The following is a 25,979-nucleotide window of genomic DNA, read 5'->3' on the forward strand; positions in this document are numbered from 1 at the left end:
TGTTTAGGAATTCCATCTTGAATTTGATCTGCACATTTTATTGTGTCTCTTCGTAGATTATGTGATACTTATGTGGGAAATTCAGATGTCTTGGGATCTTTCAGCATCCTATATAATAAAAGGCTAATATGTAAATTGTGCCCTCAACCGGGAGTTCAACCAGGAGTTTGACCAGGGGGCAGGGTCAGCGGGCCAACCTCCCACAGTCCCTCCCCCCAACTGGCCCCACCCCTGATCGCCCCCCCAATCGGGGGTGGGGCCTGCCTGCCAATCGACCGCAGCCCCTCCCCCCAGCCTCATTGGCCAATCGGGGTCCAATCAGGGTGGGCTGGCTGGACCCGACCCGTGTACAAATCCATGCACCGGGCCTCTAGTCTAATATAATAAGATATTAGCAGCTGTCCTGGGTACAGGGAAGGATGCAGACCATTCTTGGATTTGGCCCAGCTCCTTGTCAGATTCATTCCTTCTTGCTCCTTTTTGGTTCTTTTCATTCCTCTACCTGAAGTTCCTCACATCCACCAATTGCTCTTCAATTTCTTTGATTAGGCCTTAAAAGCACTAACAATATATGTACTCAAAATAACACTCAGTGGGAGTTCATAATTGCCTAGAAATCAGTTTTTCTTTTTTTTTCTTTTTTAGTTTTTCTTTATTTGTGTGGGAAATGTGTAAGAAATAGAACTTTGGGAATAAGTATGTTAATAAGAAATAGTGTAAGAAAACAAAGTAAAGGGGGTTACTGGTGGAGATAGGACCAACTTTTTAAACTCCCTCCAAAGATTCAAAAGAGAAGCAAAGCAAAGGAGATACTAATTAAATAAATACATTGATAGATCGAAGAAAGAAAAATAGAACACTAGTTTAGCTATGTGCGTATGTCACATAAACTATAAAGCAGAAATCATTAGTGACAGCAATAATTCTGAATTTATATGAACTTCATAGTAGAAAATTTGAATAACTCAAAAATTGACAAGTTAAGAAAAAATATTAGAGAAGACTTACACAATATAATTAATGGAGATATTTTTATATATAGTGAATGGAAATATATATAAGTCTTTAAAACTTTGAACTTAATTAAAATATACAGGTGATTTTTAAAAGCACATGGAACATTTACAGAAATTGACCAACTAGATCTTTAATCAACTCTCAACAAATGTTATGATTTGAAACGATACCACATTCTATGAGTGTGATGAAATAAAGAACAAAAGGCTAATAAAACTACATTAAGAAACTAAAAACTGCACTTTATATTTTTTTAATAATTCTTTATTGCCGAAACCGGTTTGGCTCAGTGGATAGAGCGTCGGCCTGCAGACTGAATGGTCCCAGGTTCGATTCCGGTCAAGGGCATGTACCTGGGTTGCGGGCACAACCCCAGTAGGAGATGTGCAGGAGGCAGCTGATCGATGTTTCTCGCTCATCGATGTTTCTAACTCTCTATCTCTCTCTCTTCCTCTCTGTAAAAAATCAATAAAATATATTAAAAAAAAAATTCTTTATTGTTGAAAGTATTACATATGTCCCCCCTTTAACTCCATTGGCCCCCTCCAGGTCCCCCCCCCAGCTCCCCTCTTCCAGCCTCAGGCCTTCAGCACCCTATTGTCTGTGTCCATGGGTTCTGCATTTATGCATGCAAGGTCTTTGATTGATTACCTACCACCCACCCACCCTTCCCTGCCTTCCCTCTGAGCTTCCGCAGTCTGTTCTATGCTTCCATGTCTCTGGATCTATTTTGTCCATCAGTTTATTTTGTTACTTAGATTCCACATATGAGTGTGATCATGTGATACTTGTCTTTCTCTAATTTCACTTAGAATGATACTCTCCAGGCCCCTCTAGGCTGTCCCAAAGAGTAAGAGATTATTCTTTTTCACTGCTGCATAGTATTCCATGGCATAAATGTACCACAGCTTTTTTATCCATTCATCTACTGATGGGCACTTGGGCTGTTTCCCTATCTTAGCTTTTGTAAATTGTGCTGCTATGAACATAGAGGTGCATACATTCTTTCTTATTGGTGCTTCAGGTTTCTTAGGATATATTCCTAGAAATGGGATCACTGGGTCAAATGGCAGTTCCATATTTAATTTTTTAAAGAAACTCCGTACAGTTTTCCATAATGGTTGCACAAGTCTGCATTCCCACCAGCAGTGTGCTAGGATTCCCTTTCTCCACATCCTCGCCAGCACTTGTCATTTGAAAAACTGCACTTTAGGTAAATTAAGTCTTAAAGAAATTAAATTAGGAATTAGGAAACATTTCAAAGTGGACTACAATTTAAATTACATATCAAAAGCTCTAGAATGTAGCTGAAGACTTAGGTGTTTGTATTAGAAGAGAAAAATATTGATCTATGTGCCCTATTCAAAATATTAGGGAATAATGGCAGAATAATATATTGAAGTTAATAAAAAGGGAACTTATAAAGTAAAATGCATGCACATATGTGCTGGAAAGCAATAGAGAAGGCAAAAACAACTTTTAAAAACAATCCAATAGATGAATAGTCAAGGTTAATCAAGGAAAAAATATTGGGAGTGCAAAAGGGAACAGCGCTACAAAAACTAAAGAATTTAAAATAGTAGGTTAGTTTGAAAATATTTATAAAAATAAAGGACAATTCCTAGTTTTACTAAAGCTTTAAATAAATGAGAAACTGTTTTTTCCAATCTGTTTCATATACTAAAAAGAAAGAAAGCTCCCTAATTTCTGTTATCTAACTTGTGTTAACTTGATAATGAAATGAGACAAGGTACATATTTAAAAAGGAAAATTTGAGTCCATCTTACTTAAAATCATATAAGCAAAAATTCTAAATAAAGAATTTGCAAATGAAATCCAAGAATATTGGAGAAGGCTCATATATCGGAGCTAAAAATGTTCATTCCAGGAACACCAATGCAAAAGGAAAAAAAATGCATCCTGAGAAAAACATCAGACAAATCCCAATTAAAGAACATTCTACAAAATATCTAATCAGAACTCCTCAAAACTGTCAATGTCATCAAAAACAAGGAAAATCTGAGAAAATGTCATAGCCAAGATGAAGCTAAGGAGACATGATGATTAAATGTACTGTGATATCCTAGATGGAATCCTGGGGCAGAATAAGGACATTAGGTAAAAATTAAAGCCGTCTGAATAAGTATGGACTTTGTAATAATGTTTTAATATTGGTTCATTAATTGTAACAGCATACCATACTTAGATAAGATGTTTAGCAATAAGGAAACTTAACATGTAGTATATAGGAACTCTATATACTATTTTAGTAATTTTTTGTAAATCTAAAACTGTTCTAAAAATTAAGTACTTTTTAAGAATTACATCAGGAAAAAGTTGTAAGAAATTGTTCATCTTATTTATTTTACTTTAGAAAATTTTCATCTTAATTAGTTTACTCTCAATATATAAACTTTCAAGCATTGATAATTTTCATGAAAGAATAAAGGCTGTACTCAGATTGTATTTCCAGGGTTAACACACATTTTTCTCCATAGATAGCAGTGAATGCCTTGCAGATGACTGTAGCATAATCGCCGGAGGGAACCTCACTGGTTGGCACCCAGACTCTGCTGCTGTATTATGGCGAAGAGTCTTGGGAATCCTCGGAGATGTGAATAATATCCAGTCGCCCAAGATCCATGCCAAAGTTTTTGGCTATCTCTATGAACTCTGGTATAAACTAGCAAAGGTACTCTTGCTATATTACCTTTTTACTCTAATATGAAAAAACTGACTTAGTTTCATTAAAACTGTGTTGCAATTCACCACTGAATACATCCTGGGATAATAATTAGGTGTTGACACATAGTATATTTGTTAGTTTGGTCATTTTATAAATATGGAAGAGTCATTTCATTTAATGCATAAATATTATATTACTATAGGATATTAAAGAGTAGGGTATTATTTAGTAGTATTAATTGCTTTCTTTATGAAAGTGATACTGGTTTTATTGAATAAAATTTGAAAAATGGCCCAGCTAGTGTGGCTCAATGATTGAGTGTCAACCTGTGAACCAGGAGGTCATGGTTTGATTCTGTCAGGGCACATGCCTGGGTTGCGGGCTCGATCCCCAGTGTGGGGCATGCAGGATGCAGCTGATTGATTTTTCTCTCTCGTCATTGATGTTTCTATCTCTCTCTCCCTCTTTCCTCCTCTCTGAAATCAATAAAAATGTGTATTTGTTAAAAATTTGAAAAAGATAGAAAATCAAAGTAGAAAATTGACATCACTCCCCCACAGAGATAACCAATATTATGGTCTTTTAGGGGTAAAAAAATTTATAAAAGTAAAATATTAGAGTACATACAATTTTTATTGTTTTTTTAATTTTTATTTATTGATTTTAGAGAGAGAGAAAAAAAACATCAATTTGTTCTTCCACTTATTTATTCATTGGTTGATGCTTGTATGTACCCTGACTGGGGATTGAACCCACAACCTTGGCATATCAGGACAATGCACTAACCAGCTGAACTACTGGGGCCTTTTCATTCTGGTTTTTGTTTCTGTTTATTACATATAAATGTTTATACATTTTCCAATGTCATATATATATATATATATATATATATGATTCATGTTGATACAGTATAAGCTGTTCAACCATTCTTATCATGTGGAGTTCAGGACCACTCCATTATATTCAAGAAAAAACAATGCCCTAGTTTTTATTAAGTCTAAAACCACATATAATAAGTTAGATATAAAATGACAATAGATCTCGCAATAAAAGAAAAACTTGTAACTATTGTAGGTTTTTACTCATAGAAATTGTATTGGAAGCAGTTAGTTGACCATGGAACCCAATATTGGGATATTGTCGGGGTAAACTGTATTGCCTTCCCTAATCTCCTCTTTGTGAATTAGATACGGGATAATCTGGCAATAAGCCTGGATAACCAAACTTCTCCATCTCCTCCGGTCTTGATCCCACCACTCAGAATGTTTGCATCATGGCTATTTAAGGCAAGTGGATATGTTTTTATTCCTTTATTGTAATTTCCTCTTCCTTTCTGAAATTAAGTTTTTAAAATGTAATTTCCCAAGACGGCATGTTTCGAAGACAGGCTGGGTCTTACTAAAGCCAGTGTATCCCACATCTCCACAATCAACTTTTATGGAAAACTGAAAAGTAAAGGAAATGTTGAAATGCCCGGCTGCATCTGGAGTTGATTAAACCTTCAAACATCATCTTCTTGGCAGGCGACGACATTGCCAAATGAATATAAGGAAGGCAAACTGCAAGCCTACAAACTGATCTGTGCCATGATGACCAGACGCCAGGACGTTCTGCCAAACTCAGACTTCCTGGTGCACTTTTACCTTGTGATGCACCTGGGATTAACCAGCGAGGATCAGGTATTCTGTGACCCCTTTACATTGGTAGCCCATTATTTGGAAAGTACATAGGATTCTTCACAGGTTAAATTTGAGTTTATGAAAATACATCAGAAATGTTAAAAGTTCTCAGTAGTTTTGACTCTTACATACAACAACACACTGGCCTTTCAAAAATGTAAATCAGATTTTTATCACATTCCTTTTTCTTCTCCCCACTGACTTTGCATTGAACCAACCAAATTGGAATTTTATTCTATGGCTTGTACACTTCTCTATGATCTAACCCAGGGGTCCTCAAACTTTTTAAACAGGGGGCCAGTTCACTGTCCCTCAGACCGTTGGAGGGCCGGACTATAGTTTAAAAAAAAAACTATGAACAAATTCCTATGCACACTGCACATATCTTATTTTGAAGTAAAAAAACAAAACGGGAACAAATACAATATTTGTATTTGCATGTGGCCCGCGGGCCATAGTTTGAGGACCCCTGAATTCTAACCTTTGCCTATGTTGTCAATCACAAAAATACTATTTCAACTGCTTTTTTGGGGGGATTCTACATTAGATATTGTTTGAAGAAAATTATTCTGGTCATTTAAAAATGTTTGAAAACTATCATTTTAGAAGTTAGGATGTTTTTCTGGAAGACCTCACCCATAAATTATGGGTCCTGACGTTTCCTGATTAGGAGTTATTTTAATTTCTATCACAAAGAAATGTGATTGGTGGTTAAGTTGGAAGGCCAGGGAGCCACCAGCAATAGCCCCTCTGTGTAGACCCTGGGTGTGCAGGATGGGATGTGGCCAGCCTCTGGCCTTCCTACCTTGAGAAGTCCCCTGCCAGTGGGCAGAGGATGTGGGGGGAGGAACACTCTGACTCCTGATTTTCTTTGTAAATATCAAGCAGTCAAGTGATGTAATTGGTTTGTATTTCACAGAGATTATTCTGGACTCTGTTTGGAGGATGGATTTTGAAATGTGACAATGGTAGGACAGAGTCAGAGGTCGGGCCTGGAGACAGGGAGATTAATTAGGAAGTAGTTAAATGAATATAGATTTTTTTAAAAATGTTGAGAACTAAGATGATAGCATTGAAGATGGAAAGAAGGAATAGAAAAGATTCAAGAAATTTTAAGGCATTTAATTTTATCTAGATCTTCTTTACCAATTTGAGGTATGGGGAGTGTTCCAGAATTTACCCTTTGAATTTTAGATACTTATTAATGAACTCGAATCATTCATGAACTGTAAGTAGCCATACTTTCTGTATTCCTTCTATCCTTGAATGTGTGAGACAGATACACAGACTTTTTGGTGCCCCTAGGATACATGTAAGAGGTCATTCTCCTGATTGACCAACTTTTCTTTGTTGCTTCAGAATGCACTTGAACCTTCCCAACCAAATTCCTGAGATATATTCCCTGATAAACAATTTGAGCTTTAATCATTGAACTTTTACCTGAAGTAATTAAACTGTGCTGACCTATGAGTTGTTTTTGTCATAGTTGCTCCAGTTTCAGCATTATGTATAGGACATTTAGATATCAGGCTGGACTTAAACCCATAGTCTCGTTTATTTCCCAAAGAAAAGTAGAAATGAATGTGAAAGTAGAACTGTTTGTGCTCTGTGCTCAGATATTGTGCAGCCATCATTGCAGGTGGAAGCATCTTTAGCTGAATGATGCAACTCAGGGCATGTGGAAGATTAAGGGGTTTAAATAGGGAAGAGAATTAACTCTCACAGATAATAAGGAGATCCCCCAGTGACCTAAACAAGAGAGGAAGATGTAGTTAGCATGCTGTACTTGAAAGCAGTATTTGCTAAGATTTTGCAGAAAAAAAATTTACTTGGAAATAATAATCAATTGTAGAATCTTCTCTTTTAATAAAGGCAAATTTGAAATCGGCAGTAAACAATATTTCTAGAATAAGTTTTCTAGAAAGTCATATAATTAGGTGTGACTTTGGAATCATCTTCCTGTTTTAAAGTGTGTTAGAGTGAAAATGAAACAACAAAATGAGACGGAATAAGTAAAACATTTGAGAATCCAAAAAGGTATTTCAAAAAATTGGATTTTACAGTGTAGAAAAGGGAGTTTTCAAATTTTATACTTAAAATCATTTTCACATTTTAATGTATGCAATGTTTTTTGTTAATTTGATCTTTTGTAAATCATTTTAAAATAATGTAAATCTTAATGATGGCCAATCGCTAACAGTATTTCCAACGTCCAGACTTCTAAGATGGAAACAGAGATATCATAAATCTCTTTTTTATAATCTGCCTATTGTTTGGGACATTAAAAGCTTCAATTCTTATGTGTTTAGTAGAATTGACTGTTTTACTTTAACCTTTACAGTTAGTGGTATATGTTTTAGAAGCCCTGTCTGCCAAACACAATTACTCTAAATAAACTTTGTTCCTTTGCCAGAAGAAAATTGAGCAGAAGACCTTCTAATGAAAGAAACTTTTCTCATTTAAGTAAGAAATATCTCTGGTAATTAGTTTAACTTTTGGGCCACATGTCTAAATAGGTCATGATAGTTGTTCCAGAACTTATATGTACTTCTGGAAACACATGTTATATTAATTATAAAAAGAAAAGATAGCTTTTACTGTAAATAGTGCAGTTAAACTCAATTTTTTAAATTGGCAAACTGCGCACCTGTGTCCTGTCTGAGGGCTTATTTCCATCTTGTGGGAGTTCTTAAAGAGCCACACTTCCATGTAGTCTGGCACTAAGGGCTTTCTTCCTGCAGATAGAACCTTCTAATTTTTTCTTATTTTGTAGTAAGATAAGTTACAGCAAATAATTTTATAAATTTTAACATTTATTTGTCTCACAAATAAAATCCAAGGTGAATTTGTTCCTTTCGCCTCTGGGTGGCACACTTGTCTGCGAGATTCAACTGTGTGGCTCAAGAACCACCACTGGGCTCTGAAACTGCCTTAGACCCAGGGCCCTGTGAGCATTCTGGTATAGCATGATCGTTTTACAAATGCTTTCCTAAATCTGAGAGTATCAAGATTATGTCATGAGGGACTAATAAAGGGATGAATTTGAAATAAGCTCTAAGATGTTGAAAATCTTTTTTTTTCAGATATAAGGGTAACTTACATAAATTCATTGAGGACTATTTAAAATTATTTATTTATTTATTTATTTATTGTTAATCCTCACTGGAGGATATTTTTCCATTGATTTTTAGGGAGAGTAGGAAAGAGAGGGAAAGACAGAGAGAAACTTCGATGTGAGAAAAACACATGGAATTGGTTGCCTCCTGCACAACAAACCCCTACCCAGGCTCGGGCCGGGAGGACGCTGCAACCAAAGTATGTGCCCTTGACTGGAATCGAACCCGGGACTCTTTGATCCGCAGGCCAACACTCTATACACTGAGCCAAACCCGCTAGGGTGAGAAGCTTTTTTAATTAAAAAAAAAAAAAAAAAAAACAACTTTGTGAAATAGGTGTCGCACAGATTGTGTTCTGTGATATAAGCATGTAAAGTCATGGTTTAATCTAATAACAGCAATTTTTAACTGGTGTACCACGGCACAAGAATTTTTAAAAACATGCAAACCTGACTATTTAGTCAGGGGCACTGACCTCTTTTTCCTTACTTAGCTTGTCAAATAAAAAAAGAGTAAGAGCCAACACAACAATAGCCGTCTGGTGTGAATGAATCAAAATTATATCTATTTTTTTGTCAGATTGGTAAAAAAATACGTATTTTTTGGTGTGCTGCAGAATTTTAGTAATTAGTTTATGTGTGCCATGAGATGGAAAAGGTTGAAAATCGCTGATCTAATATGACAGCAAATTATTTATGTAAATATAGTCACCTCTATATTTAAAAAAATAATAATTCTCACATAGAATGGCTAGAATTCAAAATGTTACATTCCAAACCAACTGTTTTTAATATTTTTTGGACTGGTTTTAGCTATTCTAATAATTTAATAGCTAAAATAATGACCTTATCAAATAGCATTACCCACAGTGTAAGTTTATGGCTTATTAGTACGATTGAGAAAAATACTTTTAAATAACTTTATTTTTCCCTTGACACTGAATTTTTAAAAAATTGATTGTTACTGGTTCAGAAAAACAATTAGGATCATAAAGACTCTCAAAATAATTAGAAATCATGAATGAAATTTTGGGTGACTTGTGGGACTGCCCACCCTGCTCATGAAGGGGTCTTGCAGGTGGCTTCCCTCTGCTCAGCTGCTGTGTTGGGGTTTGGGAGTGGGGCCGGGGGGGAGAGGGCCTTTGTTTCCCCGGCACCCACAGTGCCAGGCTCTGCTGGGAACTGCACGATGTTGTCCCATTGATTCTTCTCTGCAGTTCAGTTAGATAAATATCATGACCCATTGTTTAAATAAGGTTCAAAAAATATTGAGAACTTTTGCCCAATGCCATTTTTTTTTTTAAGACTGTTATAATTCACAGGCAGGCCTGGCTTATTCCACAGGGAATATCTTTTTCATTGATTTACAGCTAGCAAGTGGATCATACAAACAGTCCTTGGTCCTATTCCTCTGTCCCGTCTTGTCTTACCTGAGCCCTGGCCTTGTCTCACCCCATCTCAGGGACCTCCTTTGAAATGCCATCCCACACCCAACCTGCAAATACCTTTTCATAGTTCCTTCCTAGTTCATCACCATCTTTCAGTTTCTCTTCTAAAGCTGTTCCTGGTTCTTCTTAGGTTTTCCTAATGCTGAAGCAGATTTTTCACCTCGGTCTTCTTAAAAATATGTGGACATGAAAGGAGCTATGATTTAAGTTTATTAAGAACAGTTCTTATTAATTTCATCATTATTTAAAACATATGGAAAGATCAATATGTGTGAAATGGAAAAGGACAGTTGAGGAAAGGAATTTTATTTTCATGTTTCTAAGAACATATATCAAAGACTGGAAAGTTTTCTTTGCTTAAAATAAGTAAGCTATTTTTTAACAATGACTTACAGATTTAATGTCTTAATGTAATTTGTCTGTTCTACATCAAAGTTAAATTCTCTTTTAAATGAAAAGCTTATATTAATGCAGAATTAGTGTTGCAAATTTGCATGTAGAAATTTTGGGAAATGTATGTCTTTGTCATTTTTATCTATAATGTCCTATTATCCTATATAATAAAAGGGTAATATGCAAATTGACCCTAACCATGGAACAACCAGGAACTACCAGTCACTATGACGCACACGGACCACCAGGAGGCAGACGCTCAACGCAGGAGCTGCCCCCTGGTCAGCCACAAGCCAGGCTGATGGCTGCAAGCGCAGCAGTGGTGGCAGGAGCCTCTCCTGCCTCCTCGGCAGTGCTAAGGATGTCTGACTGTGGCTTAGGCCCGATCCCCCGGGGAGCAGGCCTAAGCTGGCAGGTAGACAGCCCCCAAGGAGTCCCAAACTGTGAGAGGATGCAGGCTGGGCTGAGGGAACCCCCTCCCACTCTACCCCCCCGAGTGCGCAAACTTTTGTGCACCGGGCCTCTAGTCGTATTTTATAATACACCAGAAAAGCATGAGGCTCTCTCAGCTGAAGTAATATGTAATGTTCTGCCCCTAGGTAGCAATCCAATTACCAGTTGTTGTCATCTATAATAATAAAAGTGTAATATGCAAATTGATCAAATGACTGAACAGCAGAACGACCGTCTGGATGACCACGCTATGACACCCACTGGCACCAGGCCAGCCAAGGTGGGTGTGATGCAATTGGTCGGGGGCCCGGCCATCGCCCCATGGTCATCCTGCATTGAGAGGCCCAGGCCATCGGCCGGCGGGTCAGTCGATCAGTCGGGGGCTCTATGATTGCCTCAAAGAGGGAGGCCCAGACCACTGACCAGCAGGCTGCAGCAGGTGGGTGGAGCCTCCCTCTGCAGGGTGCGATCAATCACAGAGCTCCAGCCAGGTGGGCAGGGCCTACCTCTTTGGGGAGATCGATGGTGGAGCCTCACAATCGATCGCCCCAAAGAGGAAGGCCCAGGCTACCCAGCCGGCGGCGCTGTGGTGGGTAGCCAGGGCCTCCCTCTGAGGGGGCGATCCATCGCAGAGCCCTGACCAGGTGGGCAGGGCCTACCTTCTGTCCTCTTAATCTCAGCAGGCCAAGAGGGCACAGGCCAGGCTGAGGGGCCTTTCCTGCCCCGGTGCATAAATTTCATGCACTGGGCCTCTAGTCAGTCAGTCTCTCTCTCTCTTTCTCTCTCAATATATATAAAAGCCTAAGCGACCGAATGACCAGTCGACAGGTCACTATGACGTGCATTGACTATCAGGGGACAGATGCTCAACATACAGGATTGGGCTCTCTCCTGTCTGGATCAGGCCCTCTCCTGTCTGGATCGGGCCTCTGGGGATCGGGCTGAAACTGGCTCTCCGGGCCCCATCGGTGCACGAATCCGTGCACCAGGCCTTTAGTAATCGTATAAAGTTACGAGACAGTATAACATAGTGTGAAATAGTGTAACAGTTCAGAGCATGGACTTCAAGACAGCCTGTCTAAGCTCCAATCTTGGCTATACCATTATTTCAGTCATTTGACCTCGATGTGCTTTGCTTAGTACCTTACCTGTAAAATTAGGTAATTATGGTGCCTACCCAGAAGGTTGTTTGAAGACTTTGAGGAGGTAAAACCTGTAACACACTCAATTTGGAGCCTTGACACAATAGCCCTCAGTAAGTGTGCATCCTTGTGATGATGCTGAAGAGGGTGAGAAGAACAGCAACAACTTGAGTAACAAATTATTTTATGTTCCTGATATCTTGACTTTTTAAATGTTGACTTTTTTTTTTCTTCCCCCATGTAAGGTCTTACTTTTGAACACAATGAAGCATTGTGGAATTTCAGAACATGTGGAGAAATAACCTCTCCCCCACTGTGGGCCAAGCATAGTACTGCTATGTTTATTTAACCCTCGTGTGGTTCAGAAACATTTCCTTGTGTGTCCCTGGCCATTGGCTCCCTTTCTACCTGTGCCTCACCCACCAAGTATGCCTCATGAATGGTGGGAGCCAGAAAGCTGCACTCTTTGTACCCCCGCTCCTTGCAGCTGGGTTGACATCGACCCAGATTCCCTCTGGCAGAGGAACTATGTGGCACTGGAAAGCAGACATGGGGAGTGGTGGGCGGCAGCTGTTGTGGGGGTTCTGCTCAGGCACCTGCATTGCTGGCAACAACTGGAGCTGCTGTGGTGTGCCTGAGTGTTTCTGCTCGCCACCTAGTTCCTGACTGCAGAGGGTTCACGGTTGGCTCCCTGGCACCTGTAGAAATCCTATAAGCTATCTTATGCTCTGATATAAATCCCTGTCCTCTTCATCTCAGCAGAGTGGGTTCTATTGTCTGTAAGTAAGAACCTGACTTAGGCGGCGACTACTCTGCCAGGTACTATGCTAGGCACTTGCAGAACATGATCAATTGTGGTTCATCTTTCAGCTGTTAAATGTACTTATAGCATTTATTTTCTTTTTCCCTAAATTTGGGTTATTTTCTTTGTAGCCAAGAATATTTAACTATTTTTAGCAACATTTTGCTTTCATTGAACTTTATATTTTAATGAACTTTTTGCTATACCAGTGTTAAAGAAAACATAACTTTAAACATCATATATAGAATAGTCTATCATAAAAGTAAAAATAGTTCGCGATTTTCATAATGGATGTTACAACCTCCTCTCATGAGGTATATGATGGAATAATATAATAATAAACACTCATTTTTAAAAAGATCTCAAGGGGCCCCTCAGTGAGCGTAAGACTCAGCAGTGAGCTATGAAAGCAAGGTGCAGGGGTGATACTTGTAAATTGGCCATCCCTGACTCTCTTAATAACCCCAGACAGCCTGGATCATGCAGTGATATGTAATAATTGCATCACCTTTTCTCAGACAAAGAATTGTTCTTTGCTGAAAATTTACTTTTAACTAAAACTACATATGTTAGATACACATGAATTTATAAATATTTTTAAGGCTAAACATAAACGAGTATTCCATTTCAGAGAACGAAGAATTCAGATGGCAGAGTAATGACCTTGTTTATCTCATATCCAAGGAAATAATTCTAAATATCTCTAAAGTATTTATTCTGTACATCAAGTATGTTTCTAACCAATATTTGAATTCATGGGACTTTAATTAAATGCCAGCAGGACAGAGTGCATATTTATAAATTTAAAGGTCCAAATGATGTTTAGACGATGAAATATTAACCTTGATGTGTATCAGTAGAGGAACTTTAGAAAGCTAACATAAATGCCTCATTTAAAAAAATTCTAAAAAAAAACTATAGGATTGTACAGTGAGTAAAAATAGAACTAATTCTGGGCCTTATTTCTAAGGGTTTTAAGAATGGGGAAATATATCTTCTAAGACTGCAGAATAGAAATTAGCTTCAAAATATATTCAACATTTGACTTTTGCAGATGACGAGCCTCATATTGGGAGCTGAAAGGCCTGGGTGCTAGATTCAGCTTTGTCACGCACTGGCTCTGTGGACTTGGCTGACCACCCGTGAGCTGAACCTGAGGACTTCTAGGGCCCCTTCCTATTGAGCACTCTTGGATCCTCTGATTTGTTTTTAGGTATTTTATCATTAGGGTCACATTGTTCTTTATTAAATGGAGCAAAAGATTCAATAAGCTTTTTGCCTGGAATATTTTCCTCACCCAGGTTCTAAAGGTCTGTACAGTGGTATGATGTTCACAATGTGTATATCCATCAAGGTGTGCAGAGGGCCAAGTGAGTGATACACAAGTCATAGCAATTGCACTGTGTGGAATACCTCTCTGGTTTAGGTGGTTTGAAAGCAGCTCACAGAGGAGGTGGGATTTGAGCAGGAATTTCAAGGATGAATAGGATTTAGATGGTAGGACAAGAAGCAGGGTGGAATTTTACATATCGAAGGTACAAACCTTCTCAGGTCATGTTCAGGGAACAGTGACCATAGTGATTTTGATTTAGTAGTGCCAGATGTGTGCATGGAAATAATATGCAGACGTGAATCCAGCCAGGCATTGTACAGAGCCTGTGTTCAGAGTCTTTTTCATCCAGCGGATAGTGGGAAGTTGTGGAAGGTTTGTGAGCACAACATTCAACATGACATAAAAGCATTTCATGAGGCTGAAACTACAGTCATGACATGGGATTATCATCCGGAGAGAATGATGACAAGCACAGAAGGGGAATTACAGTAGTAGCCCAGGGGCAAGGTAATGAGGGCCTAACAAGGACTGAGACATAGATGGGGCGTGTGTGTGTGTGTAAGTTTATTTATCCACTAGAGGCCCGATGCACAAAATTTATGCAAAAGCAGGCCTTCCTTCCCCTGGCTGCCGTCACGGGCTTCCCTCCAGTACCCTCCCTCCAGCACCCAGACCCGGACTTCCCTCACAGAGGGAGGCCCCGCCCACCTGCCAGTTGGTGGCCTGGGCTTCCTTATTTGGGGCAATTATGGAGCCCCCCAATTGATCACCCTGCTCGCTGGTGGCCCAGGCCTCCCTCTGTGGGGCAATCATGGGGCGATAGCCGGGCCCCCGACCAATCGCATGGCACCCGCCTTGGCTGGTGCCAGTGGGTGTCATAGCGTTGTCCCGGATGGTCGTCCAGATGGTTGTTCCACTGTTCGGCCGTTTGATCAATTTGCATATTACGCTTTTATTATATAGGTCATGTATATGTGTATGTACATGTATGCATATGTGTTTTGTGTGTGTATGAAATACTTGGGGCAGGTATAATATAATGCTGAATGGTAAGTGCCCTGAGAAGGTAGAGCCTCCTGGCACTATTCCCAGGATCTCTCAAAGCACAAATTGAGTCAGGAAGACAAGAAGATGAATTGAGAAAAGGGAGGAGCTAGGTAGGATGTGACCCCTCTCTTCACTGTGGACATCATAGCACAAGGGCAGGCTAAGTGGTGTGTGGAGGATACCCCAGGGATTGTCCCCACAAAGAATTCTTGCCTGTTAGGAAGTAGAAGTGTGTGGGAAAGATTCCCAGGTCTGTTTCTCTCCACTGAGGAGAACATATTTTCTACCCTGTTGGAATTCAAAATTGATGTGCAATTACAGCTATTAGTTTAATTTTTACAGCTATTAAACTAGAACTTCTAAAGGTCTCTGTTATTTTATGTTTTTCTTAGCCAGTTTTGTTATTGTTGGTTTTTGGAAGTAATTTGACATTTAAAAACACTTTTCTAAAAATATAATTTGTATTAGTTTGAATTCACTTTAATGAGATTTTATTGAGTATAAAGCTTTGCTGGAGCAATAAACAAAACTTTCCATTTAACTTAGATTTGCTGGAAGAATAATATCTACAAGGATAGGTAGCATATATCAACCTTCTGGGATATATTAAGTTAATTGATAATTCTTATGTGCTTGCAGTATGAATTCAGAGTGATGAAATGTAGAATCTGTCACAGTGTTATGCCATCAAGTAATATACAGTGGTTTCTGTAAGGTTTCATGAGGACGTACAAGCCATAGATTAGACAAAGTTTTACCAAAAATAATTTATTATAACTTTGTTCAGCCATTAATGGCTATGACACTTTAGATACTGCCTCAAAATAATATATTGACAAGTTTTTTCTTTTCTTTTACAACTCTAAAGCCAATTATTATTTTCACTGAGCTACAGATTGAGCCCATTACACCTAAGTAAGGAAAGTAGAAATATGTCGAAGGTAACAGATGGTTGAGGTTTCGGTTATGAGGTTAGCACATGGGCCGCGAACTTGTTTCCCGGCTTTAAAAGGGTAAGGTGATAGCCTGGGAGGCTGATCAGAGAGGAAGGAGACTGCCTGAGCGGCCAGAAATAGAGTTTGGTTTGATTTCCTCCCTTTTTGGAGTTAAAGGTATAAAGACTTTGTTTCAAGTAAATGCTGTCAGTGAAAAATATGAGTTATGTATATGTAGCCATAAGTGTTTAGTAAGCACATGCTACATGAAATAAAGCATAAAATGCAATATAATAGCAACTCAATATATGTGGAAAACTGGAAGATTTTTTCTTGCTTAACTGTTACCATATGGTACAGTGTGTAATCTGGCCTGCGATTTCCAGTAGAGAAAATGTTCTTTTGCCCTGAGGTCTCTCTCTAGAAGGAGACTTCCTGTGGCCTCCAGAATCGTCCTTGGTAGACTCAATGGAGTGTACCTCGTCTTTTCCCAACACAGCAGGCATTCAATAAATGTGCTGATTGCCAAAAAATTTAAAAATAAAAAAGGAAGACCTTAAAACCACATGGCCTCATGGGAAGAATGGGTGACCAAAGTAGCTGAGCTCAACCGTTCTGGTTGAGACTGGCTCCAGCTACCAACCTCAGTGCAGGCATTAACTTTCTGTGGCGGTGAGCTGGCCAGTCTTCATTATCTCAGAACAGCGATTCGCAGGACATAGGGCTTTTGCCACCTCCCCCACTCCAGGAACCAATGTCCCGAGACATTTTGGTTGTCACAAGTTGGGGAGTGAGGTATTTGGCAACTAGTGGGTAGAGGCCAGGGATGTTGTTCAAATTCCTGTGATACGTAGGTCTAAGCAAAGAACGTAGGATCCTGAGTGTCAATACTGCTCAGGTTGAGAGACCCTGTTCTAAAAGAGGACACAAGGAGAAGAGGCAGGCAACAGCCATTAAATGGCCATCTCAGTAATAAAAGAAGTATAAAAGACTAGCTCTTTCAATTTAACCAAGGAAATTAAAGCATGCACAAATATAACCAGGGAGATTAAAGTAAGAGAGGCAAATGTTCAGGTTGAACTATAAGGCAATTGCCAATATTGAACTATTTTTCAAAAAAAGGAGGAGTGCAGTTTTGTACTGTTCAAACTTTAATAATTCTGCATGTATATTTAAAAAGTCAATTTAAGAAGTAAAACATGGAGTGATCTGATTAGTTCAGTGTCAGTATGAGAACATCTGAGATTGGTTTTGTCTGGAAGCTCAGTCTCAGTAAGTAGTATAATCTGCACCCACAGAGCCCAAGGCGCTGCAAGCTGAGTGGAGGCAGGGAGGGGCTCAGGGTGGTTCTACTGCCCCCATGCACGCTGCTTGAGTAGCTGAGAGAAGGAAGAATGGCTAGAGAATAGGTTGCATGATGAAGAGTTGGCACATGGGCACAGGTCATTGCTTTCTTCTAATGTTTGGAGCCACGTCGGTGTGTGTGTGGGGGGTGGGGGGGATTAGACACCGACCAGGCTGTCTTACTTCTGGAGCGGGGACTATGTAAGACTCCAGCTTCCCACCAGAGACACTGTCTAACCCGTGTCCTACTCAGGCATTGAGGGTGATGGATGTGAGCCTCTCAAACTCTAAAATATCTGTCCAAGGCTATTTGGCCTGGCTGTCCCACAGGTAGCCTGGGCAAGAGGGTTACCTTTGGAGCTCTGGCCTTGAGTCAGTGACCACATAGCCTTTTCCGGCTTAAGCTTCTTTGATTCATGAAATAGGGTCCTTGTGGCTCTCTGTGGAGCCTTGGAAAGGTGAGGACAGTTAGGCCTTCAGTAGGCGCCGGTGTGGTCACTGCAGAAGGGATTTGTTGTTTGAAATATCACTTGTTGACTTATAAGACCATCTTTTGCCATTCTTTGAAGGTTTTAATAAAACTCACATTTTTCTTTAGGCAGAGAAGAGCTGAGAGACAGAGAGATGGCTTCTGGTAGCATTTCAAGTATTAAGTAGCACTGGGGGAGCGTGGTGCTTTACCTCCCATTTGGAAAGGAGTGATTTTAAATATAAGAGATTGGAAGTCATGACTGTGGTTTGTAATCCTTAAAGGACAAGTTTGGATACAAGGAAATAACGGCAGGCCAAGCATTTTAAATTGCAAGTTTTGTTTCTGTAAGGAAGTGCTCTCCTTGTGGGAAATGATCTTTTTTGTCTGTTGGTTCTTTTCAATAAATAACAGTACGTGATAGTGTGCTAACTGCAGATTACTCAGTTACTAGTATTAGTGCTATTTACTGGAACACATTTTGGAGAGAACATTGTTTTCTATAGAAACAATAAACAACCATTTTTCTTTTGTTCTTCACCAAAAATATTCTTTGGTAGGTATTTGTGGGCTAGAGAAATTTTAGCAAAATAGAACCTTTTAGTAATAAGACATTAAAACAAAACACCATTTTTTTCTGTGCTGGAGTCTTACGTCGAATGTGTTCATATGATCCCTTTATCAAGAACCTGTGCCTGTGTCACCTATTTGCTCCTCTCCCTGGGTCCCCATGGAGCCCTATGCTCATCCCCTGGCCTCACTCTGTACAGCGGTCCTCACCCCTGAGAGGTCATTGCTGGAAGGCAGCGGCCATGCTTTATTCTGCCTCAGACCCCTCCCAGCAGCTGACATGGTACCTTCAACCCAGTCAGCACTTGAGAACTTTGTCATCTTATTGTTAAATGTTGTTTTTTTGGTATGAAATTTTCAGGATGACTTGATTTCCATTTCACACTCTTTTTTAAGGAGAAGATTTTAAATCAAATTTATTTTAAATTTTACTTTTCAGTTGATCTTTACAGAATTTTAGTAAGATCGTGATTAAAAATGCTGCCATAATATAATAAATGTAATGATGTTTGATGTATAATAAAAGCAATGATGTATGAGGCTCTAGAATTTACAGAATGTTTCAGATCATTCTCCTTTGCCATGTAGGAGCATTATGAGGTCAGATGCATTTCTGTTCCCATTTTACAGATGTGAAATTGCTTGCTCAGGGGACACCGTATCTGCAAATTAGTGGGTATCTTTTAGGAGTTTTATCTCCAAATCCTTTCTCTTCCTATTGCCTCAGGCCTTCCACATCTGTCTGGAAGCAACTTTGTTTAAAGAAAAAAGAATACTTTTTAAATCCCCCAAATGAATTGTATTATGTAAGATAAAAACCAGAATGTTGAAGAGGGATTCCTGGAATTTAAAGCAATGAGCCTTGTGTCAGCCTTTGAAAGGTCGATGAATGCTTGTGGACGGTCTGATTGCTTGCCTTTCCCCCTTTCCGTCCTCCTGGGTGGGGCTGGTGTGCAGCAGGCTCTCGGTCAGGGGATGTGCAGACCAGGGATGTCTCCGGTGTTTCAGTGCTGCCACTGTCAGTGGTTCTGTCCTACATCAGATTGGCAGGGATGGCTCCCTTTGGGATTTTTTTTCCCTCAAATTTCAGTTATTCTTGGGAGCTCTTTGTCCAAATACAACTTAAATTACACACAAAAAAAGTAGTTATAATTCTGTTGCCCCAGCAGACACTACAAGCCATACCTGTTGCAACTGCTCTTTGTAACTCATCTAGATCTCCATGCCACATCTTAGGCTCAGTCTTTCTTTTCACCAAAGAAACAGCAGGCATTTCCCTTTTACACTCCCATCTTCTCCCCGCGATCAGGAAAACACAAGGATGTCCATTCTCACTGCTTCTGTTCAACAAATGGGGACTGGATATTCCAGCCAGGGCAATTAGGTAAGAAAACTACATAAAAGGCATTCACACTGGAAATAAAAAAGAAAAACTATCAATATTCAAATATGGCATGATTTTGAATATAGAAAACCCTTAGGAATACACATACATACACAAATAGAATGAATAAATGAATTCAGCAAGATTGCAGGATAAAAGATCTATATACAAAAATCAACCAAATTTCTGTACACTACAGTGAACAACTTTAAAATTAGAAAAAGTCCCATTTACAGTAGCTTCAAAAAGAAAAGAATTTTGGGAATGTAGCTAAAGAAGTGTAAGATATGTATGCTGAATACTAAAAAATGTTTCTATAAAAAATTAAAGAGGACTCAATAAGTGGAAATATAGCTCATATTCTTGTATTGGGATACTTTACATTGTTAAGATGGCAATAATTGCTAAATTTACCTACAAAATCAACACAATCACTATCAGAATCCCATGGCCTTTCTTGCAGAAATGAAAAAGCTGATCCTAAAATCCATGTGCAATTTCAAGAGACCTTGAAAAACCAAAACAATCTTAAAAAAGAATAAAGTAGAGGACTCAAAGTTTCCTACTTGAAACTTTACTTCAGTTTTAGTAATCAAAACAGTACGTTACTGGTGAAAGGTTAGACATATAGAGATCAGTGGAGTCCAGAAATAAACCCATGCATCTATGTTCAACTGATTTTCAACAAGGTTACCAAGACACTCAGTGAGGAAAGAATAGTCTCTTTAGCAAGTGGTGCCATGATAAGTGGGTATCCAACTGCAAAGAAATGAAGTTGGATTCCTACCTCACACCATATACAAAAGTTAACTCAAAATGGATCAAAAACCTAACAACAAAAACTGTATAACTTATTAAAAAAAATAAGTAAATTGTTGTGATCTTGAGTTTTGCAATGGAGTCTTAGATATGACACCGAACGCATAAGCAACAAAGAAAAAAATGGATAAATTATACTTCATCAAAATTAAAATCTTTTGTACATCAGAGGACACTATCTAGCAAGTGAAAAGACAACCCACAAAATAGTAGAAGACTTTTGCAAATCATATCTGACAAGGGTCTAGGATCAAGAATATATAAAAAAGTCTTACAACTCAACAACAAAAACACAAACAGCTCAATTTGAAAATGGGCTAAGGACTTTGACTTCAGAGGACTCAGACATTATCTCCAAAGAAGATATAATATAGGCCAATAAGGACATGAAAAGATTTTACATAATAACTTACCAGGGAAATGCAAAGCAAAGCCACAGTGAGATACCACTTTTCACTCACTAGGATGGCTATTATATTTTCTTTTAAAAATGATGAAAAATAACAAGTGATGAGGAAATGGAGAAATTGGAACCTCTCAGACATTGCTGGTAAGAATATTAAATGGTGCAGCTGCTGTAGAAAGTTTGGCAGTTCCTTACCATATTAACCAGAAATTTTACTCCTAGGTATATATTCAAAAGAATTGACAGCAGATATTCAAACAAAAACCTGTACACAGATTTTCTTAGTAGCACTATTCACAGTCACCAAACAGTGGACACAACCTAAATGTCCACCATTTGATAAAAGGGTCCATAAAATGTGGTCTGTCTATGCCAGCGGTTCTCAATCTGTGGGTTGCGACCCCTTTGGGGGTCGAACGACCCTTTCACAGGGGTCGCCTAAGACCATCGGAAAACACATATATAATTACATATTGTTTTGTGATTAATCACTATGCTTTAATTTTGTTCAGTTTGTAACAATGAAATTGGGGGTCACCACAACATGAGGAACTGTATTAAAGGGTCACAGCATTAGGAAGGTTGAGAACCACTGGTCTATGTAATGGAATATTATCTATATATATATAAAGAGCAGGAGCCATCACAATCGAACGGACAACCAAACAGACTGAGTGGGGCGACAAGGCTGGCTGGGGGGTTAGTGAGGGATGACCAAATGACTGAGCAGCAGGCTGCGTGGGGTGAGCAGGCTGGCAGAGGGGTAGTGACGGATGACCAAACGACTGAACAGCAGGCTGCATAGGGTGACCAGGCCAGCAGGGGGGTTAGTGAGGGATGCCCAAACGACTGAATGCAGGCTGTGTAAGGCAACTAGAGGGGCATGGGTGGCAGTGAGGGGTGACCAGGCCGACACAGGGGGGCAGCGAGGGGCAACCAGGCCGGCAGGGGGGTTAGTGAGGGATGACCAAATGACTAAACAGCAGGCTGTATGGGGCAATCAGGCCGTCAGGGGCGGCAGTGAGGGGTGACCAGGCCATCAGAGGGGGGCAGTGAGGGGTGACCAGGCTGGTGGGGGGGGGGGTCAGTTGGAGGCAACCAGGCCGGCAGAAGGGGGTAGTGAGGGGCAGCCAGGCTGGCAGGGGGGCCAGTAGGGGCTATCAGGCAGGCAGGCAGGCAGGCAAGCAGTTGGGAGCCAGCAGTCCCGGATTGTGAGAGGGATGTCGAACTGGGATCGGGCCTAAACCAGCAGTCAGACATCCCCGGAGGGGTCCCAGATTGAAGAGAGTGCAGGCTGGGCTGAGGGCCCCCCCCCCCCCATGCACGAATTTCATGCACCGTGTCTCTAGTTTGGTCATAAAAAGGAATAAAGTATTGCCATATGCTGCATCATCTTGAAAACATGCCAAGTAAAATAAGAGATTAAAAAAAAATACAACAAAAACAGCCGACTACATATGACCCATATTCTGAAATGTCCTTGGTAGTAATATCAATAGAGACAAAGTAGATTAGGTTGCCTGATGGAGGGGGAATGGAGAATGACTGCTAATGGGTAGAGGATTTCAATTTGAGGTAATGAAATATTCTCAAATTAAATAGTGATAATACATGAATTTTATTATATGAAAATTATATCTCAATGAAGCTCTTACAAACTAGAAAAAGAGCAGTTAAGATAACCGGGATAAAATAAAATACATACAGTTATTGTAAAATCCATTAATCAGTCTTCTGTTTTTCCTGGAAAAGTGTTCATCACGATAAAGGCTAGCAGACAGCAGAGTCTTTCTTCACAGATGTGGGATTAAGTGTAGAGCAGTCATAAAAAGTATTCAAGGCTCTCCTCTAGGGCTTGAGGGTCGCAGAGACTTTCCTTTCCATCTGCCTGGTTGTCCCATCTCTCCTGGAAAGTCCTGATGCTGTACAAATGGTCAGAGCAGCTCCTGTGGCCATCAGAAGTCTGTTTATGCATGTCACTCCCTCTCTACTTTGCATGCTACTGTCAAGGTCTTCTCCATAGCATTTTTTGTGGTGAGAAGCACGAGGCAATTTTGTTTCTATAGCCACAGAACTAATTACTCTATCTTGTCATATTTCTCATGGACTTGATAACATAGTTATACCAAGAGAAGTCACATTTGTGTGACATTTATAAAAATATCTGCTTTTTCTCTAAAAAATTACACAAAGATAATGTTAAGGACATAGTACATATTTCTTGGCTTGGATCTTGAGAGTAATTTTTAGCTTTGTCCTGCTGCATTTTTATTTCCATGGACTTTTCTATAAGTGCAATGCGTGGGGCATGATCTGCTTTTTTTAAAAGGCCATATTATAAAGGCTTTATTTTTATCAATGAAAAATGCTGCCTGAACCAAAGTACAGCATGAAGAGGCCAGGTAGCCTCCTGTGGTATGTACAGGATGCCTGTGATGGAGCAGACTCACCAGCAGAAGCAAGAGCACCAGGCTGTGGGACTTTGAGGGCTCTTCAGATCGGTTCTTCTGGAACCTAAAACCTTCTGGCCACTCAGCATTTCTGAGCTTTGCCAATAGGATGATAACTGAGACAGTAAAACCTCGATAGGATGAACTAATTCAGGTGAGGGAATATCTATTAAAGCCCAAAGTCTGTCACATAAAAAGTAGGTTTCCAAATGCTTATGTTAAAAAATTGACAAATTAGTTTGTTTACCTGTTTTTACTTATGTAGACACTAGAGGCCTGGTGCATGAAATTCGTGCATGGGGGGGGGGCTGTCCCTCAACCTGGCCTGCACCCTCACAATCTGGGACCCCTCGGATAGGGTCCCTAGGCCTGGCTGGCCATCAGGGCCTATTGGGGCTTTCCTTCCCCCGGCTGCCAGCAGCTGGCCCCACCCCTGCTGCTGGCACTGCTTGCCATCTGTGCAGCGCTGCCCCCCACCCCTCACCACCAGTCACCTCCCTCTGCAGGCGACAGGCATGGGGTGCGATCGATTGGCTGGCCTGGGCCTCCCTCTGTGGGGCAATTGCTGGCCGGCCCTGCACACCCACCACAGTGTCACTGGTTGGTGGCCTGGGCCTCCCTCTGTGGGATGATCAATCATGGGGCTCCACGATCAATCGCTCAGCAGAGGGAGGCCCCGCCCACCCGGCCTGGGCTCCGCAATCTATCACCGCGCAGAGGGTGTCCTGGGCCTCCCTCTTTGGGGTGATCGATTACAGAGCCGCTCCCCCATCGATTGCCTCGCAGAGGGTGGCCTGGGCCTCCCTCTGCAGGGTGATCATGGGGCGATGGTGGGGCTCCCCAACCAATTGCATCACACCCTCCTTGGCTGACCTGGTGCCAGTGCGTGTATAGCGTGGTCATCTGGAAGGTCGTCTAGACCAGCGGTTCTCAACCTGTGGGTCACAAACAATGAAAATACATTCTGCATATCAGATATTTACATTACGATTCATAACAGTAGCAAAATTACAGTTGTGAAGTAGCAACGAAAATAATTTTATGATTGGGGGTCACCACAACATGAGGAACTGTATTAAAGGGTCACGGCATTAGGAAGGTTGAGAACCACTGGTCTAGACGGTCGTTCTGCTGTTCAGTCGTTCAATTTGCATATTACACTTCTATTATTATGAACTAGTGGCGCAGTGCATGAATTCGTGCACATTGAAAGGGAATGAATTAGAAGAAATATTTTAATGTCACTATTCACCCTTTCTCTATAACAGAAGTGTCAGAGATTAAAGAAAATTAGTAAAATGTATATGAAAATAATATATAAATTTATTAATGAACAATAACAATGTGATATAAAAACAAAAACATGATATAAAAACAACATTGATATAAACAATGACTGATAAATTGATTAAACTTGTTCTAATATCTCCCTGAACATCACATTAAGAGTAAAAACACTTTCAGAGTGCTTGACTAATTTCCCTTGTGATGAAGTATTTACAACTTTAACGTCACACACTCTTCAAACTTGAGAGAAAGCAACATATAACTGACCATGTCCAAAAACGGGTTCAGGTAGGAATATTTCTACTCTGTCTAGAGTTTGTCCTTGTGATTTATTAATAGTCATCGCAAATGCTGGCATCACAGGAAACTGTCTTCGAATTAATTGAAATGGGAGGGCATTGTCAGACGGGGACAAATCAATTCTTGGAATCAGAACAACCTCTCCTCCCGCAGATCCTGTTAATACTTCAGCTTCGATTATGTTAGGTCTCAATCTTTTGATAATAAATCTAGTACCATTACAAAGACCCCAGTTACTATTAAGATTTCTCAGTAGCATGATGATTGCACCTACTTTCAATTTTAATTTATGACACGGCATTCCCGAAGGAGTAATACTATTAAGAAATTCAATGGGAAAATGTTCCTTTTCGGCATCATCAGCTGAATCGATGGAATCATCACTCAAATAGGTGTGAAAATCTCCATCGAGTATATCCAAAATTTTTTCAATTTATTAACGTGCTCACTTTTTCGACAAAGAATTGCACATTGCAACACCCTGATTGCTCCTAATCTGATTCTTCCTGATGAAAAAAAAAAAAGAATTGCATGTTTATATTTTTAATATTATCTATAGATATACTATTTCCAAAGGTAGCTTTAATAACAGATCTGTTACAAATCATTTCACAAGGAATTTCAATAATATCCATTCCTAAATGAAAACTGCTATCAAGTTTGCCATCTCCAAGTTTTACTAACCATTCGCTATAAGCAGAATCCTCTGATCTCATATTTGTTTTAAGAGACAACTTTCTGAAACATCCCCAAACGCTACAGTACTTTAAACTCATTTGTACTGTGGCCAGTCGCATAGCATGTGGCACAACACTGAGACATTGTCGAAAATCCCTTCTGAGGAGAACTTTCCCACCAAATGCAACATTCAAATTCATAATTTCTCTTAGCAATCTATCT

At 39.8% G+C, this 25,979-nt stretch overlaps 1 protein-coding gene across 3 annotated transcripts in view; it reads left to right on the top strand.

The window, feature by feature from the left end:
• The window catches only part of RALGAPA2 (Ral GTPase activating protein catalytic subunit alpha 2), a 294,845-nt gene that overhangs the window by 129,013 nt on the left and 139,853 nt on the right, over positions 1-25,979 (top strand). For all 3 annotated transcript variants that reach the window (XM_070419823.1, XM_070419824.1, XM_070419825.1), the window contains 3 exons: positions 3,516-3,709; positions 4,891-4,989; positions 5,227-5,382. In XM_070419823.1, the coding sequence (XP_070275924.1) occupies positions 3,516-3,709; positions 4,891-4,989; positions 5,227-5,382 (449 nt within the window). The remainder of the gene's footprint in view (positions 1-3,515; positions 3,710-4,890; positions 4,990-5,226; positions 5,383-25,979) is intronic.

Source organism: Myotis yumanensis, unplaced genomic scaffold, assembly GCF_028538775.1.
Source record: "Myotis yumanensis isolate MYYU_CA2020_CCGP unplaced genomic scaffold, mMyoYum1.0.hap1 SCAF_7, whole genome shotgun sequence".
Taxonomy (NCBI): domain Eukaryota; kingdom Metazoa; phylum Chordata; class Mammalia; order Chiroptera; family Vespertilionidae; genus Myotis; species Myotis yumanensis.